Source organism: Coregonus lavaretus, assembly GCF_964263955.1.
Source record: "Coregonus lavaretus genome assembly, chromosome: 7".
Taxonomy (NCBI): Eukaryota; Metazoa; Chordata; class Actinopteri; order Salmoniformes; family Salmonidae; genus Coregonus; species Coregonus lavaretus.
The window spans coordinates 8,805,811-8,830,256 of NC_139994.1; the positions used below are offsets into that span (position 1 = coordinate 8,805,811).

The following is a 24,446-nucleotide window of genomic DNA, read 5'->3' on the forward strand; positions in this document are numbered from 1 at the left end:
ATTTCACGTGCATTGGGGATGGTTAAATCCATGGGTCGACCAGCAGCAACACATAACCACCCAACGGCGGCATTATTGGAGAGGAGGGGAGTACCTACCTGAAGGATGGAAGCATGCTGTCATAGAAGTACCATGTGGCTGTCAGGTAGGAGTGCTGAGCATCAGTAGAGTACAGACGCCACGCAGCCTGGAACACATACACACCTTCAGCCACTAAAGAAAAATTATTCAATCTTACAGGAATTTGTTGCTGGGTTCAGTTGTCATGACCTAGTCTGTTGATTGAGTGGATGCTACCTGAGCTATATGAGGTCACCTGTATAAGGTTGGCAGCAGGAGTCCTCCTCTTCTCAAAGTGCTTCTGTCTGTGCTGCTCCTGCACCTTCAGGGCAAAGCCTGACCCCAGGATACCCTGAGAGAGGGGTCAGAGGGAGGGCCAAAGGCATGAGCTCCGATTGGCTGGGAGGGGAACTGACAGTGATGTGGACCAATGAGAGAGACTCACGGCAGGAAGGGCGAAGAAGGACACACCCAGGAGCGCGAAGCCGGCAGCTAGGAGCCGCCCCAACCAGGTGCGGGGTGTCTTGTCACCATAGCCGATGGTGGTGAGAGTTATCTGGGTGTAGAAACCCCCACACACACACACAGAGTGTGAGAAGAAGTCTTCTAGTGGTAAATACTATAGAGAGCTATACTAGTAAAACAGAAACAGTCTTGATTTAGATTACTGCATGGTACTAGAGAGACCTTATTGTCTATTGGTGAGTCTCATCCTAGATCTGGAGTAAGGGAATTTCATACCCAAGTCAGTGGGTCTCTGTGTGTCAAATCAAATCAAATGTTATTTGTCACATGCTTCGTAAACAACAGGTGTAGACTAACTGAAATGCGTACGGGTCCTTTTCCAACAATAGCAGGCTGCTATCCACTGCAACGCCATCTTTCGTGTGTGTGTGTGTGTGTGTGTGTGTGTGTGTGTGTGTGTGTGTGTGTGTGAGTGAGTGAGAGAGTGAGTGAGTATGTGGTACTGACCGTTCCCCACCAGAGGGAGTCTGCGTAGGTGTTGAACTCTGTGTTGACGTCCTTCTCTGCCAGGTAAACCAGGAAGGAGGCAAAGATCAGGACCAGGAAACCAATGTACCACGCTGTAATGAGCTCCTGAGACAGAGAAAGGGGGAGGGGGGTAGTTATTATCATAATATCATCAAAACCATAATCAATTAACATCAATCAATATATGCCAAACATTAAAGAGCAAACCCATCATCATCACCTGACAACACTACAATCATCATCATCATCTCATCACCTGACAATACTATAATCATCATCATCTGACAATACTATAATCATCATCATCACCTGAAAACACTATAATCATCACCTGACAATACAATAATAACCATCACCTGAAAACACTATAATCATCACCACCTGACAACACTATAATCATCAACATCACCTGAAAAAACTAAATCATCATCATCATCAATGGACAACACTATAATCATCATCACCTGACATCACCGTGTGTGTGTGTGTGTGTGTGTGTGTGTGTGTGTGTGGTGTATTTGGCTGTTACTTTTTCAGAGTTCAGCCTAATTACCAGTCTAAGGGGGATATAGTTTGAGGTCAGTGACCCCAACCTTTCAGTATGTGTACAGTATATGTGGGTGTCTTGTGGTGGTCATAAAGTCTAACTCCCACCCTCATTTTCCTTTGACCACATATCACTAATACTAGTCGTTTCATCATCCACTGTGTGTGTTGGTGTGTGTGCCCACCTTGCTGTGGGCGTAGACCACAGAGCCCAGTAGTTTCCAGGTGCCTCCTCGTCTGTCCATGCGTACCATCCGGAGGATCTGGAGGAACCGCATGCTGCGCAGGGCAGAGGTGGCAAAGATGTTCCCCTGGGTGCCCGCTGCGATCACCGCCAACGACGCCACAAACACTATGAAGTCTATGGAGGGAAGAGGGGGGGAGAAAGGCGGGGGGGGGGGTGAAAGAGTAGAGGGGGAGAAAGGGTGGGGGGTGAAAGAGTAGAGGGGGAGAAAGGAGAAAGAGAGGAGAGCGAGAGGGGGGTGAGAGAAAGAGAGAGATGCACATTGCACATCCAGTACACACACTCAGTCCCAGTAAACTCAGGCACATATCAATAGATCATTAACTATGCATTAGCTATTGCTCTTGGGAAACAATGTATGTCATGTTGTCTCTGGCTGGAGCAGCCTGCTACTTCTAATCATCAATTAAATGCAATCAATCAACCAACCTCATGTATCAAAATGCACATTGTAAGTGCACATACACATTTTCTTGTAGGTAAACAGACACACACACACAGTGTCTTGCCTATGACACAGAAGGGTTTTCTGGCGAAGCGTAGTCTCCCCTGCCATCCTCTGTAGCGACAGCAGCAGCCGGACGCCCAAACCCTCACAACGTATTCCAGACCAAACACCACGATCATCACAAACTCCTGTAGGGGGAGACAGAGAGAGAACACCCCGATCATCACAAACTCCTGTAGGGGGAGACAGAGAGAGAACACCCCGATCATCACAAACTCCTGTAGGGGGAGACAGAGAGAGAACACCCCGATCATCACAAACTCCTGTAGGGGGAGACAGAGAGAGAACACCCCGATCATCAAACTCCTGTAGGGGGAGACAGAGAGAGAACACAGAGAGAGGATTAAGGTCTGGGGAGTTTCCTGACCATGGACCCAAAATGTCGATGTTTTCTTCCCCGAGCCACTTAGTTATCACTTTTGCCTTATGGCAAGTTGCTCCATCATGCTGGAAAAGGCATTGTTCGTCACCAAACTGTTCTTGGATGGTTGGGAGAAGTTGCTCTCGGAGGATGTGTACCATTCTTTATTCATGGCTGTGTTCTTAAGCAAAATTGTGAGTGAGCCCACTCCCTTGGCTGAGAAGCAACCCCACACATGAATGGTCTCAGGATGCTTTACTGTTGGCATGACACAGGACTGATGGTAGCGCTCACCTTGTCTTCTCCGGACAAGCTTTTTTCCGGAAGCCCCAAACAATCGGAAAGGGGATTCATCAGAGAAAATTACTTTACCCCAGTCCTCAGCAGTCCAATCCCTGTACCTTTTGCAGAATATCAGTCTGTCCCTGATGTGTTTCCTGGAGAGAAGTGGCTTCCTCGCTGCCCTTCTTGAAACCAGGCCATCCTCCAAAAGTCTTTGCCTCACTGTGCGTGCAGATGCACTCACACCTGACTGCTGCCATTCCTGAGCAAGCTCTGCACTGGTGGTGCCCCAATCCAGCAGCTGCATCAACTTTAGGAGACGGTCCTGACGCTTGCTGGACTTTCTTGGGTGCCCTGAAGCCATCTTCACAACAATTGAACCTCTGTCCTTGAAGTTCTTGATGATCCGATAAATGGTTGATTTAGGTGCAATCTTACTAGCAGCAATATCCTTGCCTGTGAAGCCCTTTTTGTGCAAAGCAATTATGACGGCATGTGTTTTCTTGCAGGTAACCATGGTTAACAGAGGAAGAACAATGATTTCAAGAACCACCCTCCTTTTAAAGCTTCCAGTCTGTTATTCTAACTCAATCAGCATGACAGAGTGTCCTCGTCAACACTCTCACCTGTGTTAACGAGAGAATCACAGACATGATGTCAGCTGGTCTTTTTGTGGCAGGGCTGAAATGCAGTGGAAATGTTTTTGGGATTAAGTTTATTTTCATGGCAAAGAGGGACTTTGCAATTAATTGCAATTCATCTGATCACTCTTCATTACATTGTGGAGTATATGCAAATTGCCATCATAAAAACTGAGGCAGCAGACTTTGTGAAAATTAATATTTGTGTCATTCTCAAAACTTTTGACCACGGAAAGTATTCATACCCCTTGACTTTATTCATAATTTGTTACGTTACAGCCTTATTCTAAAACAAACAAAAAATTAAATCCTCAATCTATACCCAATACCCCATAATGACAAAGCAAAAACAGGTTCAGAAATGTTTGCTAATTTATTAGAAATAAAAAAGACACACACACACACATATATATACATATATATATATATATACACATACATATACATATACATATATATACATATATATATATATATATATATATATATATATATATATATATATATACTCATTTTTCAACCACTCCACAAATTTCTTGTTAACAAACTATAGTTTTGGCAAGTCGGTTAGGACATCTACTTTGTGCATGACACAAGTAATTTTTCCAACAATTGTTTACACACAGATTATTTCACTTATAATTCACTGTATCACAATTCCAGTGGGTCAGAAGTTTACATACAGTGGGGAAAAAAAGTATTTAGTCAGCCACCAATTGTGCAAGTACTCCCACTTAAAAAGTTGAGAGGCCTGTAATTTTCATCATAGGTACACGTCAACTATGACAGACAAAATGAGGAAAAAAAAATCCAGAAAATCACATTGTAGGATTTTTTATGAATTTATTTGCAAATTATGATGGAAAATAAGTATTTGGTCAATAACATAAGTTTCTCAATACTTTGTTATATACCCTTTGTTGGCAATGACACAGGTCAAACGTTTTCTGTAAGTCTTCACAAGGTTTTCACACACTGTTGCTGGTATTTTGGCCCATTCCTCCATGCAGATCTCCTCTAGAGCAGTGATGTTTTGGGGCTGTCGCTGGGCAACACGGACTTTCAACTCCCTCCAAAGATTTTCTATGGGGTTGAGATCTGGAGACTGGCTAGGCCAGTCCAGGACCTTGAAATGCTTCTTACAAAGCCACTCCTTCGTTGCCCGGGCGGTGTGTTTGGGATCATTGTCATGCTGAAAGACCCAGCCACGTTTAATCTTCAATGCCCTTGCTGATGGAAGGAGGTTTTCACTCAAAATCTCACGATACATGGCTCCATTCATTCTTTCCTTTACACGGATCAGTCGTCCTGGTCCCTTTGCAGAAAAACAGCCCCAAAGCATGATATTTCCACCCCCATGCTTCACAGTAGGTATGGTGTTCTTTGGATGCAACTCAGCATTCGTTGTCCTCCAAACACGACGAGTTTAGTTTTTACCAAAGAGTTCTATTTTGGTTTCATCTGACCATATGACATTCTCCCAATCCTCTTCTGGATCATCCAAATGCACTCTAGCAAACTTCAGACGGGCCTGGACATGTACTGGCTTAAGCAGGGGGACACGTCTGGCACTGCAGGATTTGAGTCCCTGGCGGCGTAGTGTGTTACTGATGGTAGGCTTTGTTACTTTGGTCCCAGCTCTCTGCAGGTCATTCACTAGGTTCCCCCTTGTGGTTCTGGGATTTTTGCTCACCGTTCTTGTGATCATTTTGACCCCACGGGGTGAGATCTTGCGTGGAGCCCCAGATCGAGGGAGATTATCAGTGGTCTTGTATGTCTTCCATTTCCTAATAATTGCTCCCACAGTTGATTTCCTCAAACCAAGCTGCTTACCTATTGCAGATTCAGTCTTCCCAGCCTGGTGCAGGTCTACAATTTTGTTTCTGGTGTCCTTTGACAGCTCTTTGGTCTTGGCCATAGTGGAGTTTGGAGTGTGACTGTTTGAGGTTGTGGACAGGTGTCTTTTATACTGATAACAAGTTCAAACAGGTGCCATTAATACAAGTAACGAGTGGAGGACAGAGGAGCCTCTTAAATGAGAAGTTACAGGTCTGTGAGAGCCAGAAATCTTGCTTGTTTGTAGGTGACCAAATACTTATTTTCCACCATAATTTGCAAATAAATTCATAAAAAATCCTACAATGTGATTTTCTGGAAAAAAAATTCTCATTTTGTCTGTCATAGTTGACGTGTACCTATGATGACAACTACAGGCCTCTCTCATCTTTTTAAGTGGGAGAACTTGCACAATTGGTGGCTGACTAAATACTTTTTTCCCCCACTGTACACTAAGTCGACTCTGCCTTTAAACAGCTTGAAAAATTCCAGAAAGTGTGTCATGGCTTTAAAAGCTTCTGATAGGCTAATTGACATAATTTGAGTCAATTGGAGGTGTACCTGTGGATGTATCTCAAGGCCTACATTCAAAGTCAGTGCCTCTTTGCTTGACATAATTGCAAAATCAAAAGAAATCAGCCAAGACCTCAGAAAAAACATTTGTAGACCTCCACAAGTCTGGTTCATCCTTGGGAGCAATTTCCAAACGCCTGAAGGTACCGCGTTCATCTGTACAAACAATAGTGGCAGCATCATGCTGTGGGGGTGCTTTGCTGCAGGAGGGACTGGTGCACTTCACAAAATAGATGGCATCATGAGGAAGGAAAATTCTGTGGATATTTTGAAGCAACATCTCAAGACATCAGTCAGGAAGTTAAAGCTTGGTCACAAATGGGTCTTCCAAATGGATAATGACCCCAAGCATACTTCCAAAGTTGTGGCAAAATGGCTTAAGGACAACAAAGTCAAGGTATTGGAGTGGCCATCACAACGCCCTGACCTCAATCCTATAGAACACTTGTGGGCAGAACTGAAAAAGCGTGTGTGAGCAAGGAGGCCTACAAACCTGACTCAGTTACACCAGCTCTGTCAGGAGGAATGGGCCAAAATTCACCCAACTTATTGTGGGAAGCTTGTGGAAGGCTACCCGAAACGTTTGACCCAAGTTAAACAATTTAAAGGCAATGCTACCAAATACTAATTGAGTGTATGTAAACTTCTGACCCACTGGGAATGTGATTAAATAAATAAAAGCTTAAATAAATAATTCTTTCTACTATTATTCTGAAATTTCACATTCTTAAAATAATGTGGTGATCCTAACTGACCTAAAACAGGGATTTTTTACTAGGATTAAATGTCAGGAATTGTGAAAAACTGAGTTTCAATGTATTTGGCTAAGGTGTATGTAAACTTCTGACTTCAACTGTATATACACACACACACACACACACACACACACAGACACAGTGCCTTTTTATTATATATATGATCATTATACAGTGCATTCAGAAAGCATTCGGACCCCTGGTCTTTTTCCACATTTTATTACATTACAGCCTTATTCTAAAATTGATTAAATCTTTTTTTTTTTTTCCTCATCAATCTACACACAATACCCCATAATGACAAAGCAAAAATATGTTTTTAGAAATTTTAGCAAATGTATACAAAATTAAATACTGAAATTACACATTTACATAAGTATACAGACCATTTACTCAGTACTTTGTTGAAGCACCTTTGGAAGTGATTACAGTCTTCTTCGGTATGAGGCTAAAAGCTTGGCATACCTATATTTGGGGAGTTTCTCCCATTCTTCTCTGCAGATCCTCTCAAGCTCTGTCAGGTTGGATGGGGAGCGTTTCTGCACAGCTATTTCCAGGTCTCTCCAGAGGATGTTAGATCGGGTTCAAGTACGGGCTCTGGCTGGGCCACTCAAGGAAATTCAGAGACTTGTCCCGAACCCACTCCTGCGTTGTCTTGGTTGTGTGCTTAGGGTTGTTTTCTTTTTGGAAGGTGAACCTTCGCCCCAGTCTGAGGTCCTGAGTGCTCTGGAGCAGGTTTTCATCAAGGATCTCTCTGTACTTTGCACCCTTCATCTTTCCCTCGATCCTGACTAGTCTCCCAGTCCCTGCCACTGAAAAACATCCCCACAGCATTATGCTTCCACCACCATGCTTCACCGTAGGGATGGTAACAGGTTTCCTCCAGACCGACGCTTGGCATTCAGGCCAAAGAGTTCAATCTTGGTTTCATCAGACAAGAGAATCTTGTTTCTCATGGTCTGAGAGTCCTTTAGGTGCCTTCTGGCAAACTCCAAGTGGGCTGTCATGTGTCTTTTACTGAGGAGTGGCTTCCGTCTGGCCACTCTACCATAAAGGCCTGATTGGTGGAGTGCTGCAGAGACGATTGTCCTTCTGGAAGGTTCTCCCATCTCCACACAGGAACTCTGGAGCTCTGTCAGAGTGACCATCGGGTTCTTGGTCACCTTCCTGACCCAAGGCCCTTCTCCCCCGATTGCTCAGTTTGGCCGGGTGGCCTGCTCTTGGTGGCTCCAAACTTCTTCCATTTAAGAATGATGGAGGCCACTGTGTTCTTGGGGACGTTTAATGCTGCAGAAATTGTTTGGTACCCTTCCCCAGATCTGTGCCTTCGTCACAATCCTGTCTCGGAGCTCTACGGACAATTCCTTCGACCTCATGGCTTGGTTTTTGCTCTGCCATGCACTGTCAACTGTGGGACCTTATATAGACAGGTGTGTCCCTTTCCAAATCATGTCCAATCAATTGAATTTACCACAGGTGGACACCAATGAAGTTGTAGAAACATCTCAAGGATGATAAATGGGAACAGGATGCACCGGAGCTCAATTTCAAGTCTTACACTGCCGTTCCTCCGGAACACACACACTCAGCGGCAGGCGTGACGGGACGCAGAATCAGACACTGTAGGTCTTCCCCGGTATGATTGTGTAAACACACTTCAAATTCAGTACACACACAGTCCAGATAATAATTTATAATACTTTAGCTAAGCTTAATTGAGCTTGCCTGGCGCAATGGAACCAATAGAACAGTCCCAAAACTACAAACCCCGCCCATCTGGCACTCCAGGCAGGCTAGAGTAAACGCTCAAAGTATTTGAAAGATTTCAAATAGTACTTGAACCGAGGTGTGAAAAATTGTGTTACAGTATATGGTTTATATAGTTGGTCCTAAACTACTTACGAGCAAATCCTTTACAATTCTAGGGTAGATAAAGGGAGTGGAAGATTCAGTGGGTTAACCAGTGTTTACACTGGAACAGTATATCATCAACCTACCTAGGTTCCAGTCTGCCTCTGCTTTAACCAACCTGGCATTGTCTTGCTAAACAAGGCATTGATATAGTGATGTTGAAAGCAAAACCAGACAAGTACTCAGGCTAACACATTATTGGATTTAGACTCGTGTTGAGGTGGGTTGGCACTTGGCAGGGGCAATTTGCACTGTTAGTTGATCACAAAAAGAGAGTTAGTGTATCGATGATCTGAGCCTGTATGTATCAAGCCTCTCAGAGTAGAAGTGCTGATCTGCCCATGTAATCTTATTCAAAAGGCTAAACTGATCCCAAATCAGCCCTCCTACTCTGAGATGCTTGGTACATCTGGCCCCTGGAGCTGGGTGTATGGTGGAGGGGAGGAGACCGGGGCTGAGGGCTTACCAGGATGAAGAGGCCTTCGTTGGCTATCTTTTGATGGTCTGGTATGGTGGAGAACACAGACAGAACCAGACAGCTGAACACCAGCAGGAAACTGTAACACACACACAGACAAAGAGACAGGTCAACATACACTCTAGACATGGCCAAATGCTTGGACTGACACAAAAATAGAGATTAGGCAGACAAGTGTTTATATGCTGAGAGAGGGAGAAACAGACCATGGCTATAAAATATAAATCGGTTTTCTCTAGTATAGATTATTAAAGTGAGTGTGCGGAACAATGGACACTGGTCACTTCTGTGGGAATGTCACACATTCATCCAGCCTTGCATTGTGACCACAGTAGATGTATTTGATAATTACAGTTATGGTGATGTACTCAGCACAACATGTCTGGCATGCCAGTTTTGAAAACTGAGTGGACACAGATTACAATGCCAGTACTTGGGAACACCCAGTGTTCTTTGAGAGTTGGAGCATTGCCGGGTGCCGTTGCCCCAACTACATTCCAGGTGATCCCAGTGGAGGGTTCTCTGACCCTCTCTTTCCCTCCTTATCACACACACTGGTCCATGTGAGCACAGTAGGATTAGCCAGGTGGCAGCTGCTGTTGCTATTGGGGTAGAGGCCAGGTCTCACAGTATGCTGCTGGGGTAGAGGCCAGGTCTCACAGTATGAGAACACCTCTCACAACGCCCAACAGTCTCCAGCTCACAATCACACACGTTCTCCATCACACACACTCCCCCTCTCTCTCGCTTTCACAAACATTCTCCCTAATCTCTGGTGAGAGCTAACGAAGGCCATGACCACTAAAACCCCCTATTACGACAACCACAGTCTAACCACAAAGATAAACTACTTTTGAATGGAGCAATCACACTGAGTGGATATGGATGGTTCATCACTGAAGGAATGATAATCACACTGGATAGTGTTTAAAGGAATGTGAGCCAGCAAAGCCATAACTGTGATAATGTTTGGTCTGTTGGACAACAAGGGTGATGGAAACACTGCAATGAATGACAAAGAGTGACTTTAGACAAAGAGTGCTCAGTCCCCTCCTGTACTCCATGTTCACCCATGACTGCATGGCCAGGCACGACTCCAACACCATCATTAAGTTTGCCGACGACACAACAGTGGTAGGCCTGATCACCAACAACGATGAGACAGCCTATAGGGAGGAGGTCAGAGACCTGGCCGTGTGGTGCCAGGATAACAACCTCTCCCTCAACGTGATCAAGACAAAGGACATGATTATGGACTACAGGAATAAAAAGACGACTGAGCATGCCCCCATTCTCATCGACGGGGCTGTAGTGGAACAGGTTGAGAGCTTCAAGTTCCTTGGTGTCCACATCACCAACAAACTATCATGGTCCAAACACACCAAGACAGTCATGAAGAGGGCACGACAAAGCCTATTCCCCCTCAGGAGACTGAAAATATTTGGCATGGGTCCTCAGATCCTCAAAAAGTTATACAGCTGCACCATCGAGAGCATCCTGACTGGTTGCATCACCACCTGGTATGGCAACTGCTCGGCCTCTGACCGCAAGGCACTACAGAGGGTAGTGCGTACGGCCCAGTACATCACTGGGGCCAAGCTTCCTGACATTCAGGACGTCTATACCAGGCGGTGTCAGAGGAAGGCCCTAAAAATTGTCAAAGACTCCAGCCACCCTAGTCATAGACTGTTCTCTCTGCTACCGCATGGTAAGCGCTACCGGAGCGCCAAGTCTAGGTCCAAAAGGCTTCTCAACAGCTTCTACCCCCAAGCCATAAGACTCCTGAACAGCTAATCATGGCTACCCGGACTAATTTGCACTGCCCCCCCACCACACCCCATCCCCCTTGTTTACGCTGCTGCTACTCTGTTTATTATTTATGCATAGTCACTTTAACTCTACCTACATGTATATATTACCTCAATGAATAGGACGTAATTCAAAAGTTGATAACTTCTTCCTTAGTTTTTAAAAACTTTTAAAATACTTTTTCTTTACAAAACTGCATTGTTGGTTAAGGGCTTGTAAGTAAGCATTTCACTGTAATGTCTACACCTGTTGTATTCAGCGCATGTGGCAAATAAAATGATTGATTTGATTCTATAAATGACTTTATAATGTTGGTGAGTAAGATTTCCACTGTATTCATTATATGTGGCAATGCCAAAAGTGTGCAAAGCTGTCATCAAGGCAAAAGGTGGCTATTTGAAGAATCTCAAATATAAAATATATTTTGATTTGTTTAACACTTTTTTGGTTACTACATGATTCCATGTGTTATTTCATACAATGTAGAAAATAGTAAAACTAAAGAAAAACCCTTGAATGAGTAGGTGTGTCCAAACTGTTGACTGATACTGTATGTCATAGAGATATGACAGATCCTCCGGTCAGTTCAGATGGTCAGTAGGGAGCAATATGTCAACCAGGGAGGGAATACACCAGCGGCCATATGTATCAGGCATCTCAGAGGAGTTCTGATCTAGGATCTGCACCCTCCCCGTCAATGTAATCTTATTCATTGTGATCTAAAAGGCTAAACTGATACTAGGTTTTATTGTTTTAATAGAGTATTGTCAACGTCCACCCCTGGGTAATATTGTTTTAATAGAGTATTGTCCACCTCCACCCCTGGGTTATATTGTACCAATAGGGCACATAAGCAAGGATTGGAAAATAGACAAATGTCTACAGATCTAAAGAAATCCAGTCAGTCCCTAAAATCTAGAACCACTTGAAATAAAGATTTAATCTCAGAACAACAAACTGACTGACTAACCAGAAAGCACAGCACATTAACACAGTGAAGGAGTGACCTCTTCATCTGAGGACTCGGAGTGACTTTCCATACTGTGTTGTTGTTTTACGCGACAACACAGTAGTGTTTAAATGTGTTTTATGTGTTTTTGTTTTTGCTGCATTATAGTTGTTTTCCAGACAGAGTTTGACAGTGTAACCAGAGGCGTGGGCAGAGCTTAATGTCTGAGTATGAATGAATAAACAGACTACTATTGCTGTGTGTGCCTGCGTGCCTCGCTTGATCAAACACTTCTGAGAATCGATTAATAGGACGCAATTCAAAAGTTGATAACTTCTTGTGGATATGATCCGGTGGGTGCAAAGCCTCATACCACATGTTATTCTAGAGCGTCAAACCACAAGCCACATGCCTGCCCCATGTCGCAACAGCAGCCACCACTGTGCCGCTTGGGCGTAGCACTCATCCAATAAACAACATTACTATCTCATATTACTCTCTGGCCACTTCTTCCTTCAATTGTCATTAAGTAACTCACAAAGCAAAACGGAGAGAGTACATTTGCTTGATCATAAGAACCTCCTAAAAACGGAAGAAAACAGACTTAAAAAGGGAGGAACTAGCTGAACTTGCAGAGTGAAGAACACTTGTTTATGTTTTCCACTGCAAAATGTATTGCTATGGTGTGCCCTAATGAACACGACCCCAGTCTGCAGGGGTTATATTATAATCATTAAATGAAACAGATCTGAGAACTGGACACCAGGGCCCACTTAAGGCTAAGTTTATCTTTAGAAACTTCTTAAGAGCATTTTAAAAGATGCACTATGCAGAAATCGCGCTGCCATTACCTGGTTGCTAAGATTGTAATAGTTCCCCTAATTTCAGTTTATGTGACAAAACAAGCAAGTATAGTGTAGAGAATCATTGTACCATCTAAACCGCAGTGAAATATCTCCTTCATAACCAAAAATATTGTATTTTCTGCCGTTTGACGCTGGTGTACAAAACCGAAAGTAAAAGACACAAAAATGTTACTTAACGGGAAACATAGAAAGAGCGCACATAGAACATATCTACTGCTTCTTAGACTTGCTTTCAATGAGATCTATAACACATTCCTAAGTGAATTTGGTCGGGTTGACCAAAAAGTTACATATCTCAGCTTTAAATTTCCCGAATCAATTCCCAAAACAGTCTTTAGTAACATTGCACTTGAAATCGCTCGTAATCTAACGCCTGCCTCAGACCACTAGTAGAACATCTAAGTGCATCATTAGATCACCGTTTGCCCTCCCACGTCACTTCCCTCACAGAACATCTACGCTAAACATAGAATGAAGATGTTAATCTGTCTCTCTGCTGACCGCAGAAAACTTCAAAGCTTAATATAAATAGCCTAAACAGTTTGCAATGTTATAATAATCTAGCTATTTTATAATTTGGTGAAATATTGACATCACTTTCATGTATGTGTAATCGATAGACCCACCTAATATTCAGCCATTAGTCTACATTTCCTCCGCTTCCATATTCCTATTTATTAGGCCTATATCTAAAAGCTCATGCATTTCACTGTAGCCTAACCAATAACCTAAAGGTCAACATATGTTTAATTATTTTAGTTGTTTAATTATTTAACTGTAGAACATCTGTAGGCTTACTTGAAGCTCAATTCCTGCCTGCCATTAAGCTACAACGACTTGTTGAGCATTTACGAAAACCTTTGTCATCATATCCTATTTTTATGTCACGTTTATACAGGTGCAGCTCAATAAATTGGAATATTGTGGAAAAGTTAAGTAATTTCAATAATTCAATTGACAAAGTGAAACTCATATACAATGGGGGAAAAAAGTATTTAGTCAGCCACCAATTGTGCAAGTTCTCCCACTTAAAAAGATGAGAGAGGCCTGTAATTTTCATCATAGGTACACGTCAACTATGACAGACAAAATGAGAATTATTTTTCCAGAAAATCACATTGTAGGATTTTTTATGAATTTATTTGCAAATTATGGTGGAAAATAAGTATTTGGTCAATAACAAAAGTTTCTCAATACTTTGTTATATACCCTTTGTTGGCAATGACACAGGTCAAACGTTTTCTGTAAGTCTTCACAAGGTTTTCACACACTGTTGCTGGTATTTTGGCCCATTCCTCCATGCAGATCTCCTCTAGAGCAGTGATGTTTTGGGGCTGTCGCTGGGCAACACGGACTTTCAACTCCTTCCAAAGATTTTCTATGGGGTTGAGATCTGGAGACTGGCTAGGCCACTCCAGGACCTTGAAATGCTTCTTACGAAGCCACTCCTTCGTTGCCCGGGCGGTGTGTTTGGGATCATTGTCATGCTGAAAGACCCAGCCACGTTTCATCTTCAATGCCCTTGCTGATGGAAGGAGGTTTTCACTCAAAATCTCACGATACATGGCCCCATTCATTCTTTCCTTTACACGGATCAGTCGTCCTGGTCCCTTTGCAGAAAAACAGCCCCAAAGCATGATGTTTCCACCCCCATGCTTCACAGTAGGTATGGTGTTCTTTGGATGCAACTCAGCATTCTTTGTCCTCCAAACACGACGAGTTGAGTTTTTACCAAAAACTTATATTTTGGTTTCATCTGACCATATGACATTCTCCCAATCCTCTTCTGGATCATCCAAATGCACTCTAGCAAACTTCAGACGGGCCTGGACATGTACTGGCTTAAGCAGGGGGACACGTCTGCAGGATTTGAGTCCCTGGCGGCATAGTGTGTTACTGATGGTAGGCTTTGTTACTTTGGTCCCAGCTCTCTGCAGGTCATTCACTAGGTCCCCCTGTGTGGTTCTGGGATTTTTGCTCACCGTTCTTGTGATCATTTTGACCCCACGGGGTGAGATCTTGCGTGGATCCCCAGATCGAGGGAGATTATCAGTGGTCTTGTATGTCTTCCATTTCCTAATAATTGCTCCCACAGTTGATTTCTTCAAACCAAGCTGCTTACCTATTGCAGATTCAGTCTTCCCAGCCTGGTGCAGGTCTACAATTTTGTTTCTGGTGTCCTTTGACAGCTCTTTGGTCTTGGCCATAGTGGAGTTTGGAGTGTGACTGTTTGAGGTTGTGGACAGGTGTCTTTTATACTGATAACAAGTTCAAACAGGTGCCATTAATACAGGTAACGAGTGGAGGACAGAGGAGCCTCTTAAAGAAGAAGTTACAGGTCTGTGAGAGCCAGAAATCTTGCTTGTTTGTAGGTGACTAAATACTTATTTTCCACCATAATTTGCAAACAAATTCATTAAAAATCCTACAATGTGATTTTCTGGAGAAAAACATTCTCAATTTGTCTGTCATAGTTTACGTGTACCTATGATGAAAATTACAGGCCTCTCTCATCTTTTTAAGTGGGAGAACTTGCACAATTGGTGGCTGACTAAATACTTTTTTCCCCACTGTATATCATGGATTAATTACACAAAAAGTGAAATCGTTCAAGGCTGTATTTGTTTTAATCTTGATGATTACGGCTTACAGCTCATGAAAACCCCAAATTCAGTATCTCAGAAAATTAGAATATTGTGAAAAAGTTCAATATTGTAGACTCAAGGTGTCACAATCTAATCAGCTAACTAACTCAAAACACCTGCAAAGGTTTCCTGAGCCTTTAAATGGCCTCTCAGTCCAGTTCAGTAGGCTTCACAATCATGGGGAAGACTGCTGACTTGACAGTTGTGCAGAAGACAGTCATCAACACCCTCCACAAGGAGGGAAAGCCTCAAGAGATCATTGCTAAAGAAGCTGGCTGTTCACAGAGTGCTGTATCCAAGCATATTCATAGAAAGTCGAGTGGAAGGAAGAAGTGTGGTAGGAAAAGGTGCACAAGCAACAGGGATAACCGGAGCCTTGAGAGGATTGTCAAGCAAAGGCCATTCAAAAATGTGGGGGAGCTTCACAAGGAGTGGACTGAGACAGGAGTCAGTGCATCAAGAGCCACCACGCACAGACTTATCTAGGAAATGGGCTACAACTGCATTCCTCGTGTCAAGCCACTCCTGAACCAGAGGCAATGTCAGAGGCGTCTTACCTAGGCTAAGGAGAAAAATAACTGGTCTGTCGCTCAGTGGTCCAAAGTCCTCTTTTCAGATGGAAGTACATTTTGCATTTAATTTGGCAATCAAGGTCCCAGAGTCTGGAGGAAGAGTGGAAAGGCACAGAATCCAAGTTGCTTGAAGTCCAGTGTGAAGTTTCCACAGTCAGTGATGATTTGGGGAGCCATGTCATCTTCTGGTGTTGGTCCAATGTGTTTCATCAAGTCCAAAGTCAACTCAGCCGTCTACCAGGAAATGTTAGAGCACTTTTTTACTTTTATTTTATTTCACCTTTATTTAACCAGGTAAGCCAGTTGAGAACAAGTTCTCATTTACAACTGCGACCTGGCCAAGATAAAGCAAAGCAGTGCGATAAAAACAACAACACAGAGTTACATATGGGGTAAAAAAACAAAGTCAAAAAATACAACAGAAAATATATATACAGTGTGTGCAAATGTAGCAAGTTATGGAGGTAAGGCAATAAATAGGCTATAGTGCAAAATAATTACAATTAGTATTAACACTGGAATGCTAGATGTGCAAGAGATTATGTGCAAATAGAGATACTGGGGTGCAAAAGAGCAAAATAAATAACAATATAGGGATGAGGTAGTTGGGTGGGCTAATTTCAGATGGGCTGTGTACAGGTGCAGTGATCGGTAAGGTGCTCTGACAACTGATGCTTAAAGTTAGTGAGGGAGATAAGAGTCTCCAGCTTCAGAGATTTTTGCAATTCGTTCCAGTCATTGGCAGCAGAGAACTGGAAGGAATGGCGGCCAAAGGAGGTGTTGGCTTTGGGAATGACCAGTGAGATATACCTGCTGGAGCGCAGACTACGGGTGGGTGCTGCTATGGTGACCAATGAACTAAGATAAGGCGGGGATTTGCCTAGCAGTGATTTATAGATGGCCTGGAGCCAGTGGGTTTGATGACGAACATGTAGTGAGGACCAGCCAACAAGAGCGTACAGGTCACAGTGGTGGGTAGTGTATGGGGCTTTGGAGACAAAACGGATGGCACTGTGATAGACTACATCCAATTTGCTGAGTAGAGTGTTGGAGGCTATTTTGTAAATGACATCGCCGAAGTCAAGGATCGGTAGGATAGTCAGTTTTACGAGGACATGTTTGGCAGCATGAGTGAAGGAGGCTTTGTTGCGAAATAGGAAGCCGATTCTAGATTTAACTTTGGATTGGAGATTCTTAATGTGAGTCTGGAAGTTGAATTTACAGTCTAACCAGACACCTAGGTATTTGTAGTTGTCCACATACTCTAGGTCAGACCCGTCGAGAGTGGTGATTCTAGTCGGGTGGGCGGGTGCCAGCAGCGTTCGATTGAAGAGCATGCATTTAGTTTTACTAGTGTTTAAGAGCAGTTGGAGGCTACTGAAGGAGTGTTGTATGGCATTGAAGCTTGTTTGGAGGTTTGTTAACACAGTGTCCAATGAAGGGCCAGATGTATACAAAATGGTGTTGTCTGCGTAGAGGTGGATCTGAGAGTCACCAGCAGCAAGAGCGACATCATTGATATACACGGAGAAAAGAGTCGGCCCAAGAATTGAAACCTGTGGCACCCCCATAGAGACTGCCATAGGTCCAGACAACAGGCCCTCCGATTTGACACATTGAACTCTATCTGAGAAGTAGTTGGTGAACCAGGCGAGGCAGTCATTTGAAAAACCAAGGCTATTTAGTCTGCCAATAAGAATGCGGTGGTTGACAGAGTCGAAAGCCTTGGCCAGGTCGATGAAGACGGCTGCACAGTACTGTCTATTATCGATTGCGGTTATAATATCGTTTAGGACCTTGAGCGTGGCTGAAGTGCACCCATGACCAGCTCGGAAACCAGATTGCATAGCGGAGAAGGTACGGTGGGATTCGAAATGGTCGGTGATCTGTTTGTTAACTTGGCTTTCAAAAACTTTCGAAAGGGAGGGCTGGATGGATATAGGTCTGTAACAGTTTGGATCTAGAGTGTCACCCCCTTTGAAGAGGGGGATGACCGCGGCAGCTTTCCAATCTCTGGGGATCTCAGACGTTACGAAAGAGAGGTTGAACAGGCTAGTAATAGGGGTTGCGACAATTTCGGCGGCTAGTTTTAGAAAGAAAGGTTCCAGATTGTCTAGCCCAGCTGATTTGTAGGGGTCCAGATTTTGCAGCTCTTTCAGAACATCAGCTGTCTGAATTTGTGTGAAGGAGAAGCGGGGGGGGCATGGGCAAGTTGCAGCGGAGGGTGCAGAGTTGGTGGCCGGGGTAGTGGTAGCCAGGTGGAAAGCATGGCCAGCCGTAGCAAAATGCTTGTTGAAATTCTCGATTATTGTAGATTTATCGGTGGTGATAGTGTTTCCTAGCCTCAGTGCAGTGGGCAGCTGGGAGGAAGTGCTCTTATTCTCCATGGACTTTACAGTGTCCCAAAACTTTTTGGAGTTAGTGCTACAGGATGCAAATTTCTGTTTGAAAAAGTTAGCCTTTGCTTTCCTGACTGCTTGTGTATATTGGTTCCTAACTTCCCTGAAAAGTTGCATATCGCGGGGGCTATTTGATGCTAATGCAGTATGCCACAGGATGTTTTTGTGCTGGTCAAGGGCAGTCAAGTCTGAGGAGAACCAGGGGCTATATCTGTTCTTAGTTCTGTATTTTTTGAATGGGGCATGTTTATTTAAGATTGAGAGGAAATTACTTTTAAAGAACAACCAGGCATCCTCTACTGACAGAATGAGATCTATATCCATCCAGGATACCTGGGCCAGGTCAATTAGGAAAGCCTGCTCGCTAAAGTGTTTTAGGGAGCGTTTGACAGTGATGAGGGGTGGTCGTTTGACCGCGGACCCGTTACGGACGCAGGCAATAAGGCAGTGATCGCTGAGATCCTGGTTGAAGACAGCGGAGGTGTATTTAGAGGGTAAGTTAGTCAGGATGAGGGTACCCATGTTTACGGATTTAGGGTTGTACCTGGTAGGTTCCTTGATCATTTGTGTGAGATTGAGGGCATCTAGTTTGGATTGTAGGATGGCCGGGGTGTTAAGCATATCCCAATTTAGGTCACCAAGCAGTACGAACTCTGAGGATAAATGGGGGGCAATCAATTCACATATGGTGTCCAGGGCACAGCTGGGGGCTGAGGGGGGTCTGTAGCAAGCGGCAACAGTGAGAGACTTATTTCTGGAAAGGTGGATTTTTAGAAGTAGAAGCTCAAACTGTTTGGGCACAGACCTGGATAGTATGATAGAGCTCTGCAGGCTCTCTCTACAGTAGATTGCAACTCCACCCCCTTTGGCAGTTCTATCTAGACGAAAAATGTTATAGTTGGGGATGGAAATTTCAGAATTTTTGGTGGCTTTCCTAAGCCAGGATTCAGACACTGCTAGAACATCAGGGTTGGCGGAGTGTGCTAACGCAGTGAATAACTCAAACTTAGGAAGTAGACTTCTGATATTTACATGCAAGAAACCAAGGCTTCATGCTTCCTTCTGCTGACAAGCTTTATGGAGATGCTGATTTCATTTTCCAGCAGGACTTGGCACCTGCCCACACTGCCAAAGGTACCAATACCTGGTTCAATGACCATGGGATTACTGTGCTTGATTGGCCAGCAAACTCGCCTGATCTGAACCCCATAGAGAATTTATGGGGTATTGTCAACAGGAAGAAGAGAGACACGAGACCCAACAATGCAGACGAGCTGAAGGCCGCTATCGAAGCAACCTGGGCTTCCAGAACACCTCAGCAGTGCCACAGGCTGATCGACTCCATGCCACACCGCATAGATGCAGTGATTCATGCAAAAGGAGCCCCAACCAAGTACTGACTGCATGTACAATAACATACTTTTCAGAAGGCCGACATGTCTGTATTACATTTCATTTTGTCACTGGTCTTTTTTCTGAGATACTGAATTTGGGGTTTTCATGAGCTGTAAGCCGTAATCATCAAGATTAAAACAAATACAGGCTTGAACTATTTCATATTTTGTGTAATTAATCCACGATGTATGAGTTTCACTTTGTCAATTGAATTATTGAAATTACTTAACTTTTCCACAATATTCTAATTTATTGAGCTGCACCTGTATTTTTTATAGCGAACAAGGGAACAAGCGACTGACTTTGGCTTTATTCATTCTTGCTCACAGTTTACACAAACTGAAAAAAAAAAACATTACATACAAAACAGCACGAGAAAACACTAAGAATACATAACACATGGCAAACATATAATACAAATACTTAAATACATAATAGGCTACAGAAAATGTATTCTCTTGAAGGGAGCACTGTATTGTGTAAAAATAAAGAAGACTTTGAATAGCCATAACTCATTTAAGAGCTACAGCGAGCTCTTTAGCCTATATTCTGGAATACTTTTCAGCATGGGACAGCTCCTGTAACAACACAGTTAAGTTTCCCTTTGTAACGAGTGCACTGCGTGGTGTTTTGGGAAACGGGCGTGCCATCTTTGGCCATTATTTTTATGATGCATCGTTAAAACACTCTTCAGCCTGAGTTACATTGCTGGTCTGAAAGACAACACCCCTTTACATCAGCAACTAACTGGAAACATTGGGGCAGAAATCCACCAAAATCTGCTTAGTTGTTCGTTGCCCCAAAATCCTGGAGGTCAGAAAAAGGATGACAAAAACAAATTATATATAGTCCATGCGCGCGAGGTCGCATTTCAAAATTTCTGCTGAGGGAACAGTTTTAGCCACAACGCATACTCCTTGGATCCGCTCTCCTCGTCTCCTTATCAAAGCCCATTGGATAAGAGTGAGTGAGTGAGTGAGTGAGTCTCTCTCTCAAAGACCTACTGTAGGACTGGTCATCGGATCAGTCACCCTGTGTGACCCTCTGCCAACGAGCTTGGGGGTGAATGGAGACATCCTGAACAGCAGGATTTTTTTTTGCCATCTGACACCCCACTACGGGACACAAACCAAACCATCCTAAATGGGATGACAAGCTACAGATACACTATGGGATAAATGTCTGGTAGAATAAACATTAGCCAGTTGCTTATATATACTGTATTCATATTGATTCACCATATGATCTGAAAACAAAACAATGCAAATCTTGCCTTTCAGCTACACCTCAACTCTAGGTTGGTTTGAGCACTGTTTCTTCCTAAAAAAACAAGAGACTTCTCCAACACCCTTTGGCTCTCTACAAGGAAACATGTCTTCAAATCCAACAGTGCTGGTGACTTGTGTATATTTGAAGTTTCTTTGAAAGTCCAGCTAGTTGTAAACAGACTGTCCCGCTCTGTCTGGCTACACAAAAATACAGCCTGGTCCAAATAAACAACCAGAAAACACAGCCTGTTCAAAATAAACAGCCAGAAAACACAGCTTGGTCAAAATAAACAGCCAGAAAACACAGCTTGGTCAAAATAAACAGCCAGAAAACACAGCCTGTTCAAAATAAACAGCCAGAAAACACAGCTTGGTCAAAATAAACAGCCAGAAAACACAGCTTGGTCAAAATAAACAGCCAGAAAACACAGCCTGGTCAAAATAAACAGCCAGAATAGGCCTCTTTCATTTGGAGCCACAGTAGGAAACATATGAGACTGTGTCCCAAATGGCACCTTATTCCCTTTATAACGCACTACTTTTGACAAGGTCCCATAGGGCTCTTATTAAAAATAGTGCACTATATAGGGAATAGTGTGCCATTTTGGTTTGAAGCCTTACTGAGCTACATTACTTTTCAGGTATTAATTCACAGCTCTCAGTATGTTCAGTAAGTGCAAGGTACAATCTGTCGCACAGCCTTTATATGAAACACTAGCTCCCCATTGGACTAATGATGTGCATACAGTGTAGAGATGTACATTACAATACAGGGAAGAAGGCTTTTAATGGAAGTTAGGATGGGCCTTTTGTTGATAAGTGCCCCCGGCCTACGACAAATGTTTTCCTGAAAATGCATACAGCAAGTGCAATAAAAAATGCACTTTACTTGAATCCTGAGGCCTTCATAGTATAGGAACGTAATAATGAAATAAAGTGAAACAGTCATAACAGGTGATGACAGGTAATTGTTATGTTATTACAGTATTATGACACTGTAGTGCTGAGCGATTAGTGCTTTTTGAGATCGGTTCGGTTTCGGTTCGATTATTTAAGCAATAAGGCCCAAGGGGGTGTGGTATATGGCCAATATACCAAGGCTAAGGGTTGTTCTTTAAGCACGACGCAACGCGGAGTGCCTGGATACAGCCCTTAGCCGTGGTATATTGGCCATATACCACAATCCCAGAGGTGCCTTATTGCTATTATAAACTGGTTACCAACGTAATTAGAGCAGTAAAAATAAATGCTTTGTCATACCCGTGGTCAACCAATCAGCATCCAGGGCTCGAACAACCCAGTTTATAATCAAAAATGAATCACGGTTTTCATTATTTATTTTGTAATTCATTTTCATTAAAATGCATTACGAAATAAGACGTAACAATTATTTGAGCTTTTTAATGGAAATTCCAAAAGCCAAAAATAGTGAACATTCAATTGTCAAAACATTCAAAATATTCCATTGTCTCTGTCAGGTCCACATTGGGTAGACATCAATAGAACTATAGGAAATTACTAAGTAGTAATACAAGTTTTTATTTGATGACTATTATTTTTAATTCCTTAAAGTCATCATCTCAGGCAGTAGCAGCCAGACAATGTTATCTCTGTGCTCCACATACTGGACTGTCTTTAGTCATCCTATTTAGCTAGGCAGCACTGTATTTTCTTGCAATATCGACACAATTTTGATTCATGATTTATGCATTGACAGTTTGGATTGGATCACAAACCAACACTATCCACCATGTTGGTCTGGACTGCGAGGGACCGCTGCTGACGACCCAACCTGCATCCATCATCCATAACAAACAGGGCAGGCAGGGGTATTGAGGGTGTGCAACTTTTATTTTCTGTTAAATAAATAAAATACATTTTTAGCCACGATTGGCCTACGTTTGCATCTTTACAGAAAACGTGATTGGACCTTTGGATTTTTTATGCTGCATTTTCTAAACAGAAATAGCAGAGATCTGCTTTGGAAACAGCAACTTGGATTAAATATGACGATGTTCACCTTTCCGTGCCTTGTATAGCCTACTACTGAATATGTTGCAAATGCATGCTCAGATAAGTCACCCTCATGTGAAGAAGCACAATGATTTTCAGCGGCTGAACAGGTAAAATAATTTGGCCGCTGGACATTTCATGAGAATGATTTCCAGTTGAAGTCGGAAGTTTACATACACTTAGGTTGGACTCATTAAAACTCATTTTTCAACCACTCCACAAATTTCTTGTTAACAAACTATAGTTTTGTGCATGACAAGTAATTTTTCCAACAATTGTTTACAGACAGATTATTTCACTTATAATTCACTGTATCACAATTCCAGTGGGTCAGAAGTTTACATACACTAAGTTGACTGTGCCTTTAAACAGCTTGGAAAATTCCAGAAAATGTGTCATCGCTTTAGAAGCTTCTGATAGGCTAATTGACATCATTTGAGTCAATTGGAGGTGTACCTGTGGATGTATTTCAAGGCCTACATTCAAACACAGTGCCTCTTTGCTTGACATCATGGGAAAATCAAAAGAAATCAGCCAAGACCTCAGAAAAAAAATTGTAGACCTCCACAAGTCTGGTTCATCCTTGGGAGCAATTTCCAAAATGCCTGAAGGTACCACGTTCATCTGTACAAACAATAGTACGCAAGTATAAACACCATGGGACCACGCAGCTGTCATACCGCTCAGGAAGGAGACGCGTTCTGTCTCCTAGAGATGAACGTACTTTGGTGCGAAAAGTGCAAATCAATCCCAGAACAACAGCAAAGGACCTTGTGAAGATGCTGGAGGAAACAGGTACAAAAGTATCTATATCCACAGTAAAACGAGTCCTATACCGACATAACCTGAAAGGCCGCTCAGCAAGGAAGAAGCCACTGCTCCAAAACCGCTATAAAAAAGCCAGACTACGGTTTGCAACTGCACATGGGGACAAAGATCGTACTTTTTGGAGAAATGTCCTCTGGTCTGATGAAACAAAAATTTAACTGTTTGTCCATAATGACCATCGTTATGTTTGGAGGAAAAAGTGGATGGCTTGCAAGCCGAAGAACACCATCCCAACCATGAAGCACTGGGGTGGCAGCATCATGCTGTGGGGGTGCTTTGCTGCAGGAGGGACTGGTGCACTTCACAAAATAGATGGCATCATGAGGAAGGAAAATTATGTGGATATATTGAAGCAACATCTCAAGACATCAGTCAGGAAGTTAAAGCTTGGTCGCAAATGGGTCTTCCAAATGGACAATGACCCCAAGCATACTACCAAAGTTGTGGCAAAATGGCTTAAGGACAACAAAGTCAAGGTATTGGAGTGGCCATCACAAAGCCCTGACCTCAATCC

The 24,446-nt window shown here is 43.1% G+C and overlaps 1 protein-coding gene across 1 annotated transcript in view; it reads right to left on the bottom strand.

Annotated features, from left to right (window-relative positions):
* Positions 1-24,446, bottom strand: part of LOC311132752 (potassium voltage-gated channel subfamily KQT member 4-like) — a gene marked incomplete at both ends in the record, with an annotated part of 99,125 nt that overhangs the window by 23,158 nt on the left and 51,521 nt on the right. The window contains 7 exons of the mRNA XM_084166048.1: positions 99-187; positions 317-412; positions 506-616; positions 1,033-1,158; positions 1,785-1,960; positions 2,341-2,479; positions 9,177-9,267. Coding sequence (XP_084022174.1) covers positions 99-187; positions 317-412; positions 506-616; positions 1,033-1,158; positions 1,785-1,960; positions 2,341-2,479; positions 9,177-9,267 — 828 coding nt within the window. The remainder of the gene's footprint in view (positions 1-98; positions 188-316; positions 413-505; positions 617-1,032; positions 1,159-1,784; positions 1,961-2,340; positions 2,480-9,176; positions 9,268-24,446) is intronic.